Below are 22,000 nucleotides of genomic sequence, written 5' to 3'. Positions count from 1 at the left end.
GTGTTCAGCACAGCAGGGAACTTAGTCAGTGATCGCCGTAGGAGGTTATTTCCCAAAAATGTGGAGAAAATGATGTTCATAAAAATTAACTACATCTTCCACGAGGAAGGCCTTCACCATCAAAGACATCCAAGCACTGACAGTTCTCTAATGGCAGATTCAAGCGGAGATGAATTGATAGTCTGTGATGTACACACTGATGAGGGTGAGGATGATGCTGAAGATAATGACGATAACAACTTTTGAAAACTTTCTATATCAGTGTAGGGTGTAATCTACCCCCAAACAGGAAAGGGACTTGGGGCATTTCTATATCACATACAGTGTTGAAAGGCTGCTGTTTTGTCAAAATACTAGCGGAGAGGGGGTCTGATACAGACTGCCACCAAACTGCCTTTGTCCATTTCTATTTATATTCTACAGTCTATAATGTCTGAATTGTTTTCTATTTTACTACTAGTGGAGAGGGGGTCTGATGCAGACAGATACCAAACTGCCTTTGTCCATTTCTATTTATATTGTTCAGTCTATGCAGGCTGCTTTTTTCTATTTAACTACAAGTGGAGAGAAGGGGTGGGGGGGAGTCATAGACAGCCACCAAACTACCTTTGTCCATTTCTTTTTATATTGTTCAGTCTATGCAGGCTGCTTTTTTTCTATTTAACTACAAGTGGAGAGAAGGGGGGGAAGTCATAGACAGCCACCAAACTACCTTTATCCATTTCGTTTTATATTGTACAGTCTATGCAGGCCGTCATCTTTTCTATTTAAGTACAAGTGTAGGGGGGGCTGATGCAGACAGGAACCAAACTGCCTTTGTCCATTTCTATTTATATTCTACAGTCTATAATGGCTGAATTACTTTCTATTTTATTACTAGTGGAGAGGGGGTCTGATACAGACTGCCACCAAACTGCCTTTGTCCATTTCTATTTATATTCTACAGTCTATAATGGCTGAATTGTTTTCTATTTTACTACTAGTGGAGAGGGGGTCTGATGCAGACAGATACCAAACTTCCTTTGTCCATTTCTATTTATATTCTACAGTCTATAATGGCTGAATTGTTTTCTATTTTACTACTAGTGGAGAGGGGGTCTGATACAGACTGCCACCAAACTGCCTTTGTCCATTTCTATTTATATTCTACAGTCTATAATGGCTGAATTGTTTTCTATTTTACTACTAGTGGAGAGGGGGTCTGATGCAGACAGATACCAAGCTGCCTTTGTCCATATCTATTTATATTCTACAGTCTATAACGGTTGAATTGTTTTCTATTTTACTACTAGTGGAGAGGGGGTCTGATGCAGACAGATACCAAACTTCCTTTGTCCATTTCTATTTATATTCTACAGTCTATAACGGCTGAATTGTTTTCTATTTTACTACTAGTGGAGAGGGGGTCTGATACAGACAGATACCAAACTTCCTTTGTCCATTTCTATTTATATTCTACAGTCTATAATGGCTGAATTGTTTTCTATTTTACTACTAGTGGAGAGGGGGTCTGATGCAGACAGATACCAAACTGTCTTTGTCCATTTCTATTTAACGTACAGTCAATGCAGGCTGATTTTTTTCTATTTAACTACAAGTGGAGGGTGTGATATACACCCAAAGACGATGGCTACATTGCCAATAGTCAAAGATGGAGGGGAAGACAACCAGGTTTATCTGTATAATTTGCAGGCAAGTGTTAGAATTAAGGATGGCCTACCAGGGATTAATCTGTTTTTTTCATAATTTATTAGCTTTAGAATTACCTCACTTATCCAAGAAACTGGTGGAGCACTAAATTAGGTTATTTTAGACCAAAAAAAAATGGTATTTTTTTCAAAAATAGCAAAACAAAACAAAACCAAAACACGCAAGGGCAGTTTTGCCAAAACCAAAACCAAAACACAAAGGTAATCCAGATCCAAAACCAAAACACGGGGGTCAGTCTCTATAAACATAAGACGCTGAATTTATTACTGTCAAAATGGCACACACAATTTATTAATTAATTATTTTGTACCCTCATCTGGAGGACGAAGCATCCCTGGATTAGTTGTATTAATCTCCAACAACCCAAAGCTAATGGGGGCATGAATTTCCCTGACGTAGTCCAGTACAGCCTTGCAGCACACTTGCGTTTCTTGATGGACTGGCTGACAAACAATAGTATAAACACTAATTTAGTGGTTAAAAAACAATTAATCCCAAATTTAAATATGAAGGCCTTTCTCCACCTTCATGATCAAGAGGTCCCTTCTCATGTGCTGGAGAACCTACTCTTACTTTGTGTTAGGAAAATTTGGCATATACAAAGGCATAAACTACATCTTAATCCCTACAAATCCATCCACCTGCCTTTTGTCACTAAGCCTGACTGCCAAGATAGCATGGCGGCTCGTCCCTTCAATACATGCGGGTTAGGAGGCTTGCGGTCCTGTTGGCCAATTGCTAGATAAATCCCACATGCAAACACTTCAACATTTCTAAATGATAGAATTATTCCTCTTCCTGGGCTCCTGTGGCCTAGCCTCCATGCAGGCCCAACATTACTTAAATAAATTAATTTCTGTGTTCCCTGACATTGATTGGGATAATCCCTTTGATGCCGTTTCTGTCTGCCCCTCCCCTAAAGAGGGCGATATCCTTACACTATGCCTTTCTAAAAACTAATATAGATCACACCGCTATTAAAACTGGTCTGAGCCAGTGGTTACGATATTTCCTTCAACTGAGTGAAGACATCTTACACATGGCTTTAGGCACCTCCATTAAACGCCTTCCTGCCACCACATATCTAATGATGTTTCTCTATATTTTTCATAGAGGCTACCTTTTTGCCCCATCAGAGAAGTGTTATAGACATCTCTGATGACTCCGAATGCCCTAAGTGTGGCGAACCCCAGGCAGACCTGCTCCATTGCCTCTGAGCCTGCTCTATTATCTTCTGGATCCGCATGCAGAGGTTTGTGATGGCAGAATTGGTAAGTAACTTGCAGTTTACACCTGTAAGGATGATCCTGGGCATTTTGCCTCAAAATACGAGAATCTCTAAACGGAGTAAAAAGCTGCTACAGGCGATTTCAGTGTCAGCTAGAAAGTGTATTCTCCACATGTGGATCCAGAGCTCTCATCCAACACTTGGGGCTAGATTTACTAAGCTGCGGGTTTGAAAAAGTGGGGATGTTGCCTATAGCAACCAATCAGATTCTAGCTTTCATTTATTTAGTACCTTCTACAAAATGACAGCTAGAATCTGATTGGTTGCTATAGGCAACATCCCCACTTTTTCAAACCCGCAGCTTAGTAAATCTAGCCCCTGATCTCTTTCAAGACAAAATATTTTTCCTTATGTGGATGGACTTGTCAGAGGTGTTCCTCCAGAAGGAGAAACTGAGCTGTAAATTCTTTGAGACATGGGAAAGCTATATTGCTACATTATCTACTTCCCTGAAAGAACGACTTCGGGAGTGCTTTCGCCAGACAATTTGGTATGAGACTAGAGTATTTCTACAGGATTACCCGATTCACTTCTGAGAGTGATGGCCCCTCCCCCCACTCTGGTCCTCCTGCGTCTCAGGTCTATTTGTTATATTTATGAATATGATACTGGTTCAAGCTATGTTGGTGCTCCACCAGGACTACCTCAATTGTTGTAATGGGTTTCTAGGACTCTATAGGGTGGAGAACATGGCAGACGTAAGATTGACTAACCATTACAAACAGCTGTTGTCCATGTGCTGTTCCTTTTACGTTGCATTGTTATGATTTTCACCATTCATGGTTAAAATACAATGTCTCTGAGCTCGTCTTTATATACTTATAATGTTTGTTCACTTAATATTCTGAACTTCTTCAATAAAAAAAAACTTTGATTAAGAAAAAAACAAAAAACATTAAGCGATATTTGGAAACATTCAAGCGCTCAAATCACAGTTCAATAGTGGTGTCTGCTGAATTATCAGATCTGTTTCTGTCAGGATGGGTGGTGTGCAACATAACCCAGATTAATGCTAATTAATCTAAACAGACTTTCCGTGATTTGTTTTATAGTTCTCTCAGTTTCTGTCATGCTTTAAAGTAAATCACACCAATGGAGCCCAGGATCTGAAGGAGCATAAAGGTGTTTATTGCTCAGCAAATACAGGTAAATGGTACAAACCCAATATAGCTGAAACTGCACCTTGAATACTGCAGATGCAGGTACAATGGAAGGTAGAGCGATATCCGGAGCAGTTGTGTAGCAGAATGTGGAGAATGAGAGCACAAAAGCAGCGGGGAAAACAAACCATAAGGAAGGCAAAGAGACAACAATGACCAGCACAGGAAAGAGAGAGGCAGATATAAATAGGGAACAACCAGGTGCAGGAGATAATTAGTGACACAGGTTAACCCCTAGTAAACAAGGGAAAAAGGAACAATATCAGCACCTCTGGTGAACAGAGTTACTACCAGATAAACATAATATTGTAACAAATCCAATGTCCAGAAGGCAGGAGCTGCCAATGCAAAGCATCATGCAATGTAGAAAGCTGCAGGCAGATCTTGACATTTTCTAATTGCTGATACCAGTATGGTGGTCAAACCTTGTTAAAAAATTACAATATAACCACCATGGGTGTATGTGTGTTCAGGCTGAGCCATACTAATGTTAATTCCTCTAATAAACAGGCTTCTAGTAATCAAATTTAGAAGACTTCTAGTTGCTAGTCAACAATACCAGCATGGTGGTTAATCAATCGAATATCAGTTCTAATACCCTAGAGCAGGGGTGTCCAACGTTTTAGCTTCCCTGGGTCACATTGGAAGATGATGAGTTGGTTTGGGCCGCACATAAGATACACCAACAATAACGATAGCTGATCATCCAAAAAACCATAGAAAACATATATATATATATATATATATGAGAAAAAAGTGTATATATATATATATATATATATATATATATATATATATATATATCACTTTTTTTTCAAGTCCCCCTATACTTACCTTTCAATCGCCCTATTCAAAAAATCCTCTCTAGTTATTATACTATAATCACTTTTTGTATTGTTTCGATGCAATATCAATAAAGTGCATTTAAGCCCGGCATTGTATATCAGGGTGCCCTGACCAGGCCTGCGGTACCTGACATATACATCACTGTGACCCCAAATTGTGACCTGTTTTGCTAATTACACCACTATGTTAATTAAGGGATAACAACTTATAATGAGCCAAAGAGAATAATATATAATGCCCCATTAGTATTACAAGTAGAAGTATGTAGCAGGGAGAGAAGGTCCATGATGCTCCAGGACCAGGTGACTTTTATTCACTGGTCAGCGTCCCTTGAAATAATAAAAAAAATCCCCCTTAACTTACCTTTTAATCGGCTTGTTCTCCTGTCCTCTTCTCTTCTTTTCTCCAATTCTGTGCTGCTGATTATTCTTCTCGCGCACCGCACGGAGGAGGAGACAAGGGAGGGAGCCGTAGTACCAGCTGACGTGACCGCGTGACCGCAAGGTAAGTATTTTCTTTTCTTTTTTTTGCAGGATTTTATTTTTCCATTAACAGTGCTGCCCCCTTGCCACAAGCAAAACTCCTTCTGGGCCACATGTACAGGCGTGCTGGGCCAACCCTGCCCTAGAGAGTTATTGGTATATATCTAATGGAGCAGAAGCTCCTTTATTTTATCTAGTTTATATAGAAACTTTTTAACAATGAATGTTACAGAACATTTGGTATATATTGTTACACAATGCTAGTTGATTTTAAAAAAATCCTATTTTTGAAGAAATTCCACATAAATGTGCTACTTTCCCTTGATGAACTCATTTTCATAAATACATAGGATAATGTATCTAAAATTGGAGAAGAATAGATACAATTCAAAAATATCTAGAACTCTCAAGATTCAGAAATGTATCACTCACTTAAAAGGAGAACCATCTATAAGTAGAAAAAATAGAACAGAAAGTCATCTATATACAAAGGAAAACATTTTATTGGGATAGATGTGACCATAAAATTCGGCCTTTTGAAGATGAGACCATAACCTGACCCAGAGCCGTAACTAGGAATTTTAGTGCCCTGGGCGAGGAAGAGCACTGATTATAATAAAAAGATTGTGCCTACCTGCCATACTCAAGTTTGTCCGCAGCTCTTCCAATCGGCAGCCACCAGGACTCCATCAACATCAGCAGAAGAGGAGGAAGAAGGTAAGAGGGGAGAAGAAGGGGTAGCTGTGAGGGGCACAGAGAAAAAGTGGGTGTTGGGGCACAGAGAAAAAGTGGGTGTTGGGGCAAATGGTAGAAGGTGAGGAGATGGATAAAACAAAGGGTGGGCAAAGAAACACAAGGGGAGACAGAGTTGCACAAAATTAAACACAGACAAAAAGTGGGGGTAAGAGATGCACAGACAGATAAGAGAGATGCACAGACACACATACAAAACTGCAGACAGAGAGGAAAACACAACATGGGACACAGAGTTCAACAAAATTAAAGACAGACACAAAGTGGGGGTAAGAAAGAGACAGACCCAGAGATGCACAGACACAGAAAGGGGGGGGGCAGAACCACACATACATAGAGGAAAACACAAAAGGGGAGAAGAGACGGGGGGGCGGGGGTTCACAGAGTTCAACAAAATTAAAGACAGTTACAAAGTGGGGTAAGAAAGAGAAAGACAGTCACAGAAGACAGAGATGCACAGACATACAAGGTGGGAGCAGAGCAACACATCTAAAATAGCAGATAGAGGAAAACACAACAGGGGAGAAGAGACAGGGCTGGGGGACACACAGAGTTCAACAAAGTTAAAGACAGTCACAAAGTGGGGTAAGAAAGAGACAGATACAAAGATACACAGACACAGAAAGGGGGAAAGCAGAGCCACACATACAAAATAGCAGGAAGAGACAGGGGGTGAAAGATAGAGACAGGCAGACAGAAACACTGTGGGAAGTGAGGGGGGAGGGGTGGATGCTTACCGACAGCAGACAGCAGGGGAAACGTTGCTGGTATCATGTGACCAGGAGCAGAGAGGTCAGGTGGTGAGCCTGTGCAGTGTGCACATGAAGAGGCCACGCCCCCTGTATAATCAGAGTGGTCGCATGCTGCCTCTATACTGGAACAGGCAGCATGCGGCCAAATGTAAGAGATACGAGGAGAGGAGGGGGGGGCGATTTTGCTAGGGGACATATCTAGCATCACAGTAAGTGTGGCCGTGGCGCCCCCTTGGCACCGGCCGCACACCCCTCGTTATGGCTCTGACCTGGCCCCCTACAATTATAGAAGACCTTAAAACAAGACCCCACACTACTGAAACTAGAAATAAAACTTGTATAAAATATTATGACAAAAAGATAGAACATTTACCCCAAAATTAAAATACGAGTCAAATTCAAAGGAATACAGCAATAAAATCAGAATCACCATAAAATTATAGAACTAATAGAAGACTAAAATCTGTTGTATATTAGACAACAAAAAGAATGTGATGAAGGAACCACATATTGTCAAAATTATACCATCAATTACTTTACCTCAGAGACGCATACAATTAGTACATCAGAACAAGGTAATAACATGAAAAAAGTAACAGTTACGTTATAGTAAAATAAATAATAAGTAGATAGAAAATGTAAACCGAGATCAAATAACAAAATTTTTATAACATATCTCTGTATTGTTAAATGCAGTTTTGGCGTAAATACCCATGTCCTCAAAGTTAGAATGTTTTTGATTAAAATTATGGTTTGAATTGCACAGTTTTTTCTTTATATTTACCATTTATGTTATGATAACAAAACTGTTACATGTTTTTTTTCATGTTCTGATGGTTGCGAGCTGTGGCAGTGTCCATAGCCGCAGCAGCTCACTCTCTCCTCTGCCTGGCGTCCTGGCTGTCTCCTTGACGTCCGGGATGTCACTTCTGGTTCCGGCCCGACCGTTGCTGGGCGCCAGACCTCGCAGCGCCCGCGTCCCGGCAATGCAGGTCAGCCATGCGCGTGCATGAAAAGTTTACACAGCCGTGGGCTGAGTAGTTATTATAATTAGTAAATAGGCAGTGCCTGGGGACAGTTTCAGGGTTTGGCTCTGATTGGCCACTTTCAGTATTTAAGGCTTAGCCTCCTTGCCTGTTATAGCATTCCAGTCCTGTGCTGTGCTGGCCTGCTCTTGGATATCTATTTGCCTGATCTGCTGTTGTGACCCCTGCCTGTACCTTGGACCTTGCCTGTTTGCCCGTGACCCTGATCCTTTGGCTTGTATTCTGGACTTTGCTGTTTGCCTCTGACCCTGACCTTTTGGCTTGTATTCTGGACTTTGATGTTTGCTACGGACCTCTGATCTCGGCCTGCCTCTAACCACCTCTCCAGTCTGGGCTAGCGCCCCCTGGACCCATCTGCGCTGCGGCCATCTTGGATGAGCTTTTACTACTCTGAGCCTAAGTCCTGGGGGTATCTGAGTACCTGTGAGCATATAAAGCTCTATGGGAATGACGGCTGCTAAAGGTGAAGATCTCTACACTCCTGTTCTAAAAAGCTCATCCTGGTGGTCATAGGCCCCAACATTATTACCGGCCACTACGAGTATTTGGTCATGCAATTCGGTCTCTGTAACGCCCCAGCGGACTCCAAGATCTCATTAATGAAGTTCTCCGAGAATTTCTTGATCTGTTTGTGGTAGTGTATTTGGATGACATACTGATATATTCCCATTCGTTGTTTCAGCACGGCTCCATGTTCAGCAAGTACTCCATAAATTACGGGACCATCACTTGTTTGCCAAGCTTGAAAAATGCGAGTTTGAAGTTCAGAATGTATCATTCCTTGAATATATTATATCCTCTTCCGGTTTATCTATGGACCCAAGTAAAGTTCAAGCTATTCTGGATTGGGTATGGCCCATTAATCCGAAAGCGGTACAAATATTTTTGGGCTTCGTCAATTACTACCGAATATTTATTCAAGGTTTTTCTGATTTGGTGGCTCCCATTGTTGCCCTCACTAGAAAAGGTGCAGATCCCGGTAATTGGCCCTCAGAAGCTATTAATTCCATTGAGGGTCTAAAAAAGGCATTCACTCCCCTGTCTTAAGACATCCCAATCCTGAGCTGCCTTTCATTCTGGAGGTTGATACCGCTGACATTGGTGAGGGCACTGTACTCTCTTAAAAAGATCCTGGTAATCACTGACTGTTTCCTAGTGCCTTCTTCTCCCGCAAGTTCTCTTCTGCATTGGCCAACTATGACGTTGGTAATCGAGAACTCTTAGCCATCAAATGGGCTTTTGAAGAATGGCCTCACCTGCTGGAAGGAGCCATCCATGTCATCTCAGTCATCACTCACCATAAGAACCTCCAATATATTGAATCAGCAAAACGACTGAATCCAAGACATGCCCGTTGGTCATTGTTCTTTACTCGTTTCCGTTTTGTTATCAGTTATAGACAAGTATCTAAGAACACTAAGGCTGATGATTTATCCAGAAGTTTTGCTTCTCAACATGCACAAGTTCCGAAACCACTACCAATTATACCACCTTCAATTATCCATGCCGGTTTAGCCCAGGACTTGGGTATAATCCTTCGCATATTCCAAAAATTGGTTCACTCTAAGACACCCGCAAACCGCTTATTTGTTCCGGTCCACCTTCTAAAAGGCTGTCCTCACTGAGGCCCACGACCATAAAACCACCGGATAACCCAGTATCTGTTAAACCACAGAAAACCTCTCACGCTCCATTTGGTGGCCCTCCATGTCTTCATATGTTCGAGACTTTGTTATGTCCTGTGAAATCTGTGCTAAAAACAAAACCCCTCGGAACCATCCTTCAGGTCAGCTGATGCCTTTTTCTGTTCCTACTAGACCTTGGACACATTTGTCGATGGATTTTTATTGTGGAGCTCCCTTCCTCAGCAGGCCACAATACTATCTGGGTAGTGGTTGACCGCATCAGTAAAATGGCCCGTTTTATACCTGTAACTAGACTCCCTAGTGCACAGACCTTGGAGTCACTTTTTGTCCAACACATCTTTCGACTCCATGGTTTACCGATGGATATTGTTTCTGACCGTGGCTCTCAGTTTATTGCTCAATTCTGGAAGTCCTTCTGTGCACTCCTTGGATCTAACATCAGCCTCTTCTCAGCATACCATTCACAATCCAATGGACAAATTGAAAGGGTTAATCAATCCCTGGAACAATTTTTACGTTTGTACACTTCTGAATTCCACAACAACTGGTCAGCCCTGTTACCATGGGCAGAGTTCACATACAGCAACTCTTGCCATTCCTCCACTTTTACTTCTCCGTTCTATTGCAATCTTGGTTACCATCCTAGATCTAACTCATTGGCTTTGCATAACCCTTCTGGGCTCCCTGGCATACGCTCTACAGCTTCTAGTCTGAAGAATATCTGGAAGAAAGTTCACTCTGCCCTAAAGCAAGCCTCATTTCACTCCAAAAAATTTGCGGATCAACACCGTAGAGGCTGCTCTTTCAAAGTGGGTCAGAAGGTTTGGCTCTCCACCCGTAATATCAGGCTACGACAACCCTGTAAAAAGCTCGATCCTAGATTCTTTGGCCCCTTTTCCAGCATCAAGCAAGTGAATCCTGTGGCCTTTAGATTGAAACTTCCATGCTCTTTGAAAATTCCTAACACGCTCCATTGCTCTCTGTGTAAACCTGTCATTTTTTCTAGTAAATTTAAATGTGTTCAGCCTCGGAAGTCACACTCAGTTAAAAACAGAAAATACTTGACTCCAAGAAAGTCCAGGGGCAAATTCACTTTTTGGTTCAATGGAAGGGCCGTGGGCGCGCGGTGGATCTGTCTGTGCTGCGGCCATCTTGGATGAGCTTTTACTACTCTGAGCCTAAGTCCTGGGGGCATCTGAGTACCTGTGAGCATATAAAACTCTACGGGAAAGGCAGCTGCTAAAGGTGAAGATCTCTACACTCCTGTTCTAAAAACTCATCCTGGTGGTCGTAGGCCCTAACTCTGATGTATTCACTGTATGTATCTTTTTACATTACAATACAATTATTGTTACTCTTAAAGCCATCTCTTTCTGTTAAATTTACCTACAAATCCTCACACTACAAAAATGGAGTGCTTAGACCATCTCCTGCTAATTCATATCCATAACTGCGAAGGAGGGTTACCTCACAGAGTGAGAGCAGCACAATACAATATACACTAATAATAGACTGTGCTAAGAGGACTGCACCTCTGCTTCAGCTTTACCAAGACGCCCAAAGATTTATGCCGAAGAAGAAAATGAATACAGAGACTTTGTATCCTCTCTAAATGTTTTGGAAGAAAGCCCTATCCCAAGAATTAAGTGCAGATTCTTCACACTGAGAGAAAGGATACAAAGAGCCTTGCCTCTAAGAAGAGATAAAAATAAATAAATCAACTGAATTAATGTTACATGTTAATAATATAGGCCTTAATGACAAAACATTTAAAAAATAAAAGAATGGTTTTTAGTAATGTTTTTCCCTTCTATGAAATCCATTATTAGGATGTTATTAGTGTATAAAATACATTTTTACAGTTGCTACTGATTGCATATACCTGTTACAGCATGAATACCCAGCCGTCATCACTAGTAATCGGCATTTAGACTAGCCCTGTAGTTGGAGCAAGAGATACTGCTGAAAACAAGTAATTTTTGAGATGCCCAGAGCTTGAATCGGACATTGCTGAGTGTGGTTTAGATTAGCACGCCCTTATTATACACTAACTATGGCCAAATGCTCCTTCCCCACCACATTTCCTCCCTGAAATCGTAGGCTGTCACTTGAATATGAATTTAATGTGGCTGTGTTCTGTGGCATATTTGCCTGTTCTGGGCATGTGCAGCGTGATTTTGTGGATGTTATGCACAAAATCATGATTTATATCCCTTGATATATCAGGCCCACAGTGTTTCTAAACACTTCCTGGAGACCCATGAGAAGAATCCAAAAGGTCTTAAATTCAATGAGATTGAATAAGTGAATGTTGATGATAGAGGTGGAAGCTGAGCCAAAAAACTCTTTCAGAGTGAGACATTTTGGACTGATGAACTGAAAATGTTAACACATAGAGGACTGAACATTTATATAGACCTAGGGTCATTTTTGAACTGACACATTTGTAAGCTATTTCAATTTTGAACCAGTACCTTATTCATTTTAAGATAGATTTTTTAGTGTTGGGATTAGCCTTATCTGGTAGTTAGCCATGACGGTTTGCTTCCTTCTGTTGCTAGTTGCGTCCAAGCAACTGGGGCATCATCTCCAGCCTCAGCGTCCTGGCCATTGCCAAGGCAACCAGGACGCTTTCTCCCCTGATGCTGCGCCCGGCAAGCCGTCCGACAGGCAGTTTAGAATAAATAACAGGGTAAATACTGCAGGCTCGGATCCTGCATTCTGATTGAGCCACTTCTGTACTTAAGGCTTAGCCTCCCTGACCAGCTCCAGGTTTAGGTGTGGATACTCTGGACAAAGTCTGACAGATCTTTGATGTGACCTTTGGCTTGTTTTGGACCCTGCTTGCTTGCTGCTTGCCCTGGGCTCTACCCCCATACTGGACTTTCTTTGCTTGCAACCTGCCCTGATCTTCAGCCTGTCTCAGACTATTCCATTTGCTTCATACCCACGACCCATTGGACCGGTCCTGTATTGTCTTCTGTACTCAGGTTACTCCTCCTACCATCTGCACCATGGTATCTGTATATAAGCTCCTACTACACAAGAGTTAAGACCTGGGGCATCTGAGTACTTGTGTGCATAACGAGCGCTACAAGAAGGCCGGCTGCTATTGGTGAAGACCTTTATCACCTGTTCTAGGAATTTATGCCAGAGCTGGTAAACGTAACATTTTGCCAAAAATCTTAAGAGCTTTCCTATCTCATTTATTATATGGTGGGATTTGACAACATTAATTTGATGTTAAAATCTGCGACTGGTTGTATTTTTACACACACAAAATCTCTAATTCATTAGGGATTTCACTATCTATTTAGAATGGACACAGTAAGGTCCATTTTTACTTTAATTCTTTAAGGTTTACTAGTTGTAGGTTGCGTTGACTAAGGAACAGCCCTTTAAAATCTACAGTCGTGATGGATTCCATCCACATAGACATAGATTGAATGGATTATTCTGATATTATTTAGGAGCATGAAAAAATGTATTCTATAACTATTAAGCTAAATCTATAACTAATTAGTCTTGCTAGTATCAACAGGAATAACCACAATAATCTGCAACCATCTCAAACTGATCAATATATGCATTATATTTAATCATTGCTCACAATCTCAAGAAGTGGGACCTGTAATTAGTCTTTCGCCTGACCTAACCTAACCAATAATTATCTGTCCTCATTTTAAAAACTAAGATTCCATATTTAATGTGTTGTTTTTTTTTGCTAGTACAGAATCAGAAGCCACTTCAGTGATATGTGCAATAACCAATATGGCGGTTGGGCTTTTAATTCTAACCCTATTAGGGTTAATCTGATGATAAATATTCAATAAAATGTCAAACTGAAGCTAACGAAGCAGATGGATCCCACAGACCATGTTTGAAATTGTAAGGTCATCAGTTGGGGGTCATTTAGGGATCCAGGATTCATGGATTAGGCTCTATATAAATATACATTATTCAGACTAATTTATAGATTACATTAAGCATACAGTACAGCAGTAATATTTTTCAGTGTTGGAAGTGAGATCAGACTTTTGAAGCAGCTGCAATTAAATTTGTTTTCAACCTTTTCATGACAATGATAGAGGTTTTAATTCTAACCCCTATAGGCTTAATCTGATGATAACTATTTAATAAACATTTCAGTTGATCAATCCCACAGACCAGCTATGAAATGGCAAGTTCTTCAATGGGTAGTCATTTAGGGATTCAGGACCTTTCTTTTGCAATGACAGGACTCTAAACTACACATTAAGGCTTTCTAAACAGACTGTAAACATGTTAATTATTCTGAAAGCAATAATTTGATTAATGGATTGGATTATATTCTAATTAATATTTAAGGTACATTCAGGTTTATTGAAGCTGCTGCAAATTAACTAGTGCCTTATGCAATTGCAGCCCAATAGCGTTATTCAATTAGATCTAATTTTCAATCAATTAATTCTAAGAACTATACATTGTTGGCATGGAATATAAACACAGTATTTATTGCAGAATGGGACTACTATATATAATTAAGGACTACCAGCAGGTCTCCAAACATGGATTGATGACTACCAAGACTTTCTAACAAAATCTGAATTATTTTAACTAGTAAAGTACGAAGCAGCACTCTGACATTAGTGCTAGATAATCACACCTGTTTCATACACCACGTTATATACTTTTTGTGCTTCTACATTGTCCATATAAGTGGTTTATTATAGCTGAGAATGTTTGTTTATTTTGTGTGCCAAAATATGGTTTGGTTTTATTAGTCTTTTAAATGTATTATTAGCACTAGTCAAGATTTATATAGGTTCTGCCACCCAGTAGAAAATTTGAAGTGACGATGTAGAAAATGTAAGTGAATGGAATTTGATAGTCTTACAATGAAGGCAGTAGGAGAAGTATAAACACATTATAGGCAGTAACATTTTAAATAGAATAGTCTGAGGAACGGTAAGGAGGGAATTCAATTCCCCCCGAAGTACCGCCGAGTTATAGATCATACTTGCCAACTCTCCCGGAAAGTCCGGGAGACTCCCTAAATTCTCCTGCGAGAGTTGGCATTTGGCGATTCTCTGTGAATCGCTCCACTTTGGCCCCGCCCCCGCAAAAGCCGCCATTTCCGCTGCGGGGAGCGGGGCATAAAAGACGCATTTGGCTGCCCCCTCCCACTCCCTAGTCACGCCCCTCTCGAGTAGGTAAGTATGTTATAGATATTACCGTTATTACGGTAATATTAACCCAGCTTTTTGCTCGCAGCTCATGGAGCTTTAGAGCAAAAACATGTTATTGTACAACTAAAATGCAACCAATGCCAAGACTTCATAACGAATGTCCAGATTTAGGTGGGTGATTTAGGTGGGTACATTATCAATTTATACTATATATATATATATATACTATATATATTTGGGTTTTATGTAGCAACATAATTGTGTTTGTACATCAACTGCTGCAACTCTCATCCTCTCCGAATTTGAACCTTACCTCATCTCATTGTAACTTGTACTTCTCATCTGTGCAACTGAGTTTTTTAAAGGTATAGAACAGGAATTTGTTACCTATTGTTATAACCTGTGTTGGGCAGTTGATCAGTGAAGCATAGTTTACGAAACTGGCCAGGCACTCCTGTACCCTGACTAAGACCGATAGTTTTTATTTTTCTGATCAGCTTGAGTAGAGCAAGTTGTTCCATTTCTTGCGTATCAGAGACGAACAGTTATCTTAATTATTGTTATGACACTTTGTCTCCTTCTCTGCATCACTCCTGCTGAATTAATTGCATTTAATTATGCGAAGGCATCCACCTGGCTGTTTTTAAGGAGACAACTGTTCTTTGTTCTATGCGCAAAGTCTCGTATAATGTGCACTCTTAATATTATGTGTAACATAATATCAACAAGGTGCTTAAGATAACATATTAACAATGTGGTTGTACATATCTCTTGAAATATTTACATGAAAGATTGCATATATTCCCAGCTAATGTTCCGTATTTACACAGTTGTGGGTAAGAAAATCACAAGGGATCAGTTATCATTCATGGTAAACACTGGCCATGTTGAAACTTCCACAACAATAATAACAATAATAATAATGCAAGGATTGAATAACTTTGTAGAACCACTTAAAGGTGAATAACCAATATTATCTTTATTAAATAAACCAAGTAAGAACAAATTACACTATTAGTTCCTTTCCTTTTCCACTTTGAACAGAAGATGCAATAAACAAAACTGTGCCTCTAATTGTGGTAGTTTTATGTACAAATATGCTCTTACCTCTACAATTGACTACAGAGACCATATGGTGTGAACTGGAAGTGTATAGGTTAACAGAACTATACATATTTAACTAATGCATGTAGATACAAACCACAACTTCTCTTGGCTTAAAAAACATAGAACTTTAATATCAAAGATATCGTGAAAAACAAATAATTAAAAACAGAGGTGTCCCTCCACTTTCCTAAACTCTATCAAAATACTACTGTCTTTTGTTTTGTTTATTGTATTTCCATTATAACATTTGCCATTAGAGTGTGTGCAGAATGGTGTTTTCAAATTGGCTGTCATCCTGTCAGTATGATACTGCAAGAGTTAGAAGTAATTTATAATAAAGTAACAAATACGCTGTGTGCTCTTCACCAAAGATGTATTGGTCATGTTCAACCCCCTTTCTGAGTAACAATTAGTTGCATTCACAATCCACATTTGCTTTAGAGCAGCCAAGTGGGTACGTTGAATGATGTTAACATAACTACTTGTGATACAAGGTGGAGATCGGGAACGGGGTGCTTGTTCCTAAATGATCATGTGATTGACTTGGAATGATCTGATTGGAGTAAGACTGACTCAACTATCTTACTGGAGCTAGTTTAGGTGCTCACTTCTCAGTCTAATGGCCTGAGTCATTAAGGAGAGCAAAGCAAAAAAAGATGTTTGTTCCATGTTACAATGCAAAGGGTGCAAATTAGTTTATTATTTTGCACATAAGGAAAATACTGGCTGTTTTTTCATGGAACACACAAATACTTTACACTGAAACTTAAAGTTAATCTAGGACATGCCCTATCCAAACTATAAATCTTTCCCCACATTTTAAATTTATCACCCCTCCAAATGCAACATGGTTTTGCTAAGGTGCAAATTTACTCCTTTTTATGCTTTGCTTTCCTTAATGACTCAGGCCCTAAATTCCCTAACACACACACACACACACACACATACATTAGAACTACAAGCACAAGCATAGCCATGGCAGCCAGGGCATGAGGGTACTTTGAGAACCGCAATTGCCAGCATGCCCTGACACCCAGTGCCCACTGAACCATGTAATCCCTCAAAATAAAATTTAAATAAACCACACACCTCATTTATACCACATTATTTTATTAAAAATAACAGATATACTTAACAATATCTGTTTTCTTCATCTGTTAGGGATCCAATCTTGTAAACTTTTAATCCAATAGGCTTACTATCATTTGGAAGGGGGACCCAATATCTGTCTTTTACAACTGTCTAGTGCTACCGGGTCTGGCGGTTGTAATATTGCCAGACCCAGCGTTAGCACTTAGACTAAACTCATTGCTGGTACAGGAAAAACGTCTGACATCAGCGCACTGAACTCGACTTAGACATTCCCTACACAGGAACACCCTTAATGCACATTGCCTATGTTATTCTGTCCATTCCCCACCCCGTTCCCTCACCTAAAACATAGGCTGCATTAAGCGCCCGCCCCTTTTTTTTTTTAACAACAAATACAATTTTTACAGAGGATACACTCAAAACAGGTAGATACATGCCTCAATGACTTAGGCCCAATATGTTTTTAGAGGTCTTGTATTTATTTCCATTTTTCTAACTCCCCCCAGTTTATAGGACTGCTGTGCTGCTGTTTGTATAACTGTAAATAAATGAGATGCAATTGTGTGCTTTCTAGTCATATTTGTACCAAATGAACAGGACAGTAATTGTACAGAAACAGAATGCAAAACTGACATAACTAGAATTCCAATATTAGTCAAATAAATGATTGCTTTGTAATGCTTACCTTGATCTGCTCATCACATTTGACTGGTTTGTTTTCAAATCCAATTCCATTTGGAGGAGATTTTTCTGGAAAATTTAAAACAATTTATAAAGACTACTAAGTGAGACACCTTAACCTCTGCATTATCTATAAAACTAGTACAGTAAGTCCTTGTTTTCCTGTATTTAGATATCTATAGATATTTTTCCCATTGTAAGTTATTTTAGTACTGTTGGAATTTAAAAAAATAACTTTGCTTATATTTAAGTCTCAAAACACATCCCCCTTATAAGTAGGGATGTGCACCGGCGACTTTTGAGGTCTCGTGTTTTGTGTTTTGGATCCGGATTTTCATTATTTTTGGGGTTCGGATTTGTCTCGCAAAACACTTGACGAAAGGTCTCGGTTCGGATTTAAGGTTTTGGATTCGGATTTTTTTTGGAAAAAACATAAAAAGTTTAAAAATCAAGTTTTTGGGCTTATTTTCACTCCTATGCTATTAGTAACCTCAATAACATTCAATAACAAGCATTTCCACTAATTTACAGTGTATTCTGAACACCTCACAATATAGTTATTAGTCCAAAACGTTGCAACGAGGTATCTTTCTGGACTGCGTAGAGGAGTGGGTCACCACAATATATATAATAAGAAAACCATCAACTTGTATGATTCGCACCAATAAATGTACCTGGACTGCGTAGAGGAGTGGGTCACCACAATATATATTAAAAACCCTGAACTTGTATGATTCGCACCAATAAATGTACCTGGACTGCGTAGAGGAGTGGGTCACCACAATATATATTAAAAACCCTGAACTTGAATGATTCGCACCAATAAATGTACCTGGACTGCGTAGAGGAGTGGGTCACCACAATATATATTAAAAACCCTGAACTTTTATGATTCGCACCAATAAATGTATCTGGACTGCGTAGAGGAGTGGGTCACCACAATATATATAATAAGAAAACCATCAACTTGTATGATTCGCACCAATAAATGTACCTGGACTGCGTAGAGGAGTGGGCCACCACAATATATATTAAAAACCCTGAACTTTTATGATTCGCACCAATAAATGTACCTGGACTGCGTAGAGGAGTGGGTCACCACAATATATATTAAAAACCCTGAACTTGTATGATTCGCACCAATAAATGTACCTGGACTGCGTAGAGGAGTGGGTCACCACAATATATATTAAAAACCCTGAAATTGTATGATTCGCACCAATAAATGTACCTGGACTGCGTAGAGGAGTGGGTCACCACAATATATATTAAAAACCCTGAACTTTTATGATTCGCACCAATAAATGTATCTGGACTGCGTAGAGGAGTGGGTCACCACAATATATATAATAAGAAAACCATCAACTTGTATGATTCGCACCAATAAATGTACCTGGACTGCGTAGAGGAGTGGGTCACCACAATATATATTAAAAACCCTGAACTTTTATGATTCGCACCAATAAATGTATCTGGACTGCATAGAGGAGTGGGTCACCACAATATATATAATAAGAAAACCATCAACTTGTATGATTCGCACCAATAAATGTACCTGGACTGCGTAGAGGAGTGGGTCACCACAATATATATTAAAAACCCTGAACTTTTATGATTCGCACCAATAAATGTACCTGGACTGCGTAGAGGAGTGGGTCACCACAATATATATTAAAAACCCTGAACTTGTATGATTCGCACCAATAAATGTACCTGGACTGCGTAGAGGAGTGGGTCACCACAATATATATTAAAAACCCTGAACTTTTATGATTCGCACCAATAAATGTATCTGGACTGCGTAGAGGAGTGGGTCACCACAATATATATAATAAGAAAACCATCAACTTGTATGATTCGCACCAATAAATGTACCTGGACTGCGTAGAGGAGTGGGTCACCACAATATATATTAAAAACCCTGAACTTTTATGATTCGCACCAATAAATGTATCTGGACTGCGTAGAGGAGTGGGTCACCACAATATATATAATAAGAAAACCATCAACTTGTATGATTCGCACCAATAAATGTACCTGGACTGCGTAGAGGAGTGGGTCACCACAATATATATTAAAAACCCTGAACTTTTATGATTCGCACCAATAAATGTACCTGGACTGCGTAGAGGAGTGGGTCACCACAATATATATTAAAAACCCTGAACTTGTATGATTCGCACCAATAAATGTACCTGGACTGCGTAGAGGAGTGGGTCACCACAATATATATTAAAAACCCTGAACTTTTATGATTCGCACCAATAAATGTACCTGGACTGCGTAGAGGAGTGGGTCACCACAATATATATTAAAAACCCTGAACTTGTATGATTCGCACCAATAAATGTATCTGGACTGCGTAGAGGAGTGGGCACTGGGCACCACAATAAAATATATAAAAAACCTTCAACAGGTCTGCATTACACTGCACATACGGCTGCTCCTCCATCATATACATGTTGGAGTTTTAGCGTGTGACAACCTCTTGTTTTTGATAATGTCAGTGCATTTTGAATATTTTTCAATTTGCCCCACACCACTGAATGTACTTTATCTATGATACGCATCTATCTATCTTGACTGCGTAGTGTGGTGGCCCCGGTACACAATTTGGTACCGAGGCCACAATATAATTAAAAAACCCTCCACGGGTCAGAATTCCACCAAAAAAGGGTATGGACTGCGTAGTGTGGTGGCCCCGGTACACAATTTGGTACCGAGGCCACAATATAATTAAAAAATTGGGCATCAACTGTCACCGTTGTTTAATATCTGATACACCTAAATATGGACTGCACAGTGGAGTGGCCCCGGTAGTAAATTTGGTGCCGGGGCCACAATACCTCCTCCAACTTCCAAGTGTAGTGTTTATAAAGACAGACAGCGTCAAAGTGTTATTAGTTGACTTTCTTAACCCTAAAATTGTCCCTGTTGCAAATATTCGTGCAATGGACAGTTACTTTTTTATTGAAAGACTCAAGCTTTCAAGTGTAGTGTTTATAAAATATAAACAACAATACAGTAGTTTTAGAGCACGTCAATACCTCTTGTTTTAAATTATGACACGGCATTTTACTTTTGGTTTAATTTCTTGAATTTGTTTAAATTTGGTTTTACTTTTTGAACATGGCAAACGACTGTTGATTGGTCATATAATGCAAAAAAAAAAGTTCCAAGATGGAATTGTCCTTGGGCCCTCACACCCACCCTTATGTTGTTGAAATAGGACATGCACACTTTAACAAACCAATCATTTCAGCGACAGGGCCTACCAAGCAACTTTGGCTGAAATGATTGGTTTGTTTGGGCCCCCACACCAAAAAAGCTATTCATCTCTCCCTGTACAGACTAAACGGGCTCTACTGAGGCAAGATGTCATCCTCATCCTCAACCTCTGATTCCTCTCCCCCTACAGTGTGTACTTCCTCCTCATCACACATTATCAATTCGTCCCCGCTGGACTCCACAACCACAGGTCCCTCTGTAGTATCTGGAGGGCAGTGCTGTACTTCATTGAGGAATTGATTATTCATTTTTATAAACATCATTTTTTCAACGTTGTGAGGAAGCAACCTCCTTCGCCGCTCACTGACCAGGTTCCCCGCTGCACTAAAAACTCTTTCCGAGTACACACTGGAGGGGGGACAACTCAGGTAAAATAGAGCCAGTTTGTACAGGGGCTTCCAAACTGCCTTTTTTTCCTGCCAGTAACAATATGGACTGTCTGACATGTCTACTTGGATGGTGTCAGCAAAGTAATCATCCACAATTTTTTCTATTGTGACAGCATCCAATGCAGCGAGAGTAGACATGTCTGCAATGGTTGGCAGGTCCTTCAGTCCGGACCAGATGTTATCAGCATCCCCGCCAGTGCCTCTTTTGGCAAAACTGAGCTTTTTCCTCGCAGCCATAGATGTGGAAGAAAATGAGGGTGGAGCTGTTGGCATGTCACGGTCCTCTTCAGAGGACAATCTCCTGACCAGCAGGTCTTTGCACCGCTGTAGACTTGTGTCCGCCGGAAACAGAAACACAACATACACTTTAAACCGAGGATCGAGCACGGTGGCCAGAATGTATTCCTCTGACTTTAAAAGAGTGACCACCCTCGGATCCTGGCAAAGCGTACGAAGGGCTACATCCACAAGAGCTACATGCTTGGTGTAATCGCAATGGCTTACCAGCTCCTCCCTCACTTTCTCCAGCTGCTTCTGCAACAGCCTGATCAGGGGAATGACCTGACTCAAGCTGGCAGTGTCGGAACTGACT

The 22,000-nt window shown here is 40.2% G+C and overlaps 1 protein-coding gene across 2 annotated transcripts in view; it reads right to left on the bottom strand.

Moving 5' to 3' along the window:
• The window catches only part of FMN2 (formin 2), a 423,082-nt gene that overhangs the window by 335,517 nt on the left and 65,565 nt on the right, over positions 1-22,000 (bottom strand). For both annotated transcript variants that reach the window (XM_075203416.1, XM_075203417.1), the window contains exon 4: positions 17,736-17,800. In XM_075203416.1, coding sequence (XP_075059517.1) covers positions 17,736-17,800 — 65 coding nt within the window. The remainder of the gene's footprint in view (positions 1-17,735; positions 17,801-22,000) is intronic.

Source organism: Mixophyes fleayi, chromosome 3 (genome assembly GCF_038048845.1).
Source record: "Mixophyes fleayi isolate aMixFle1 chromosome 3, aMixFle1.hap1, whole genome shotgun sequence".
NCBI lineage: Eukaryota > Metazoa > Chordata > Amphibia > Anura > Limnodynastidae > Mixophyes > Mixophyes fleayi.
Note: the sequence above shows the minus strand (reverse complement) of the source record. Positions and strands in the feature narration are given on the sequence as shown.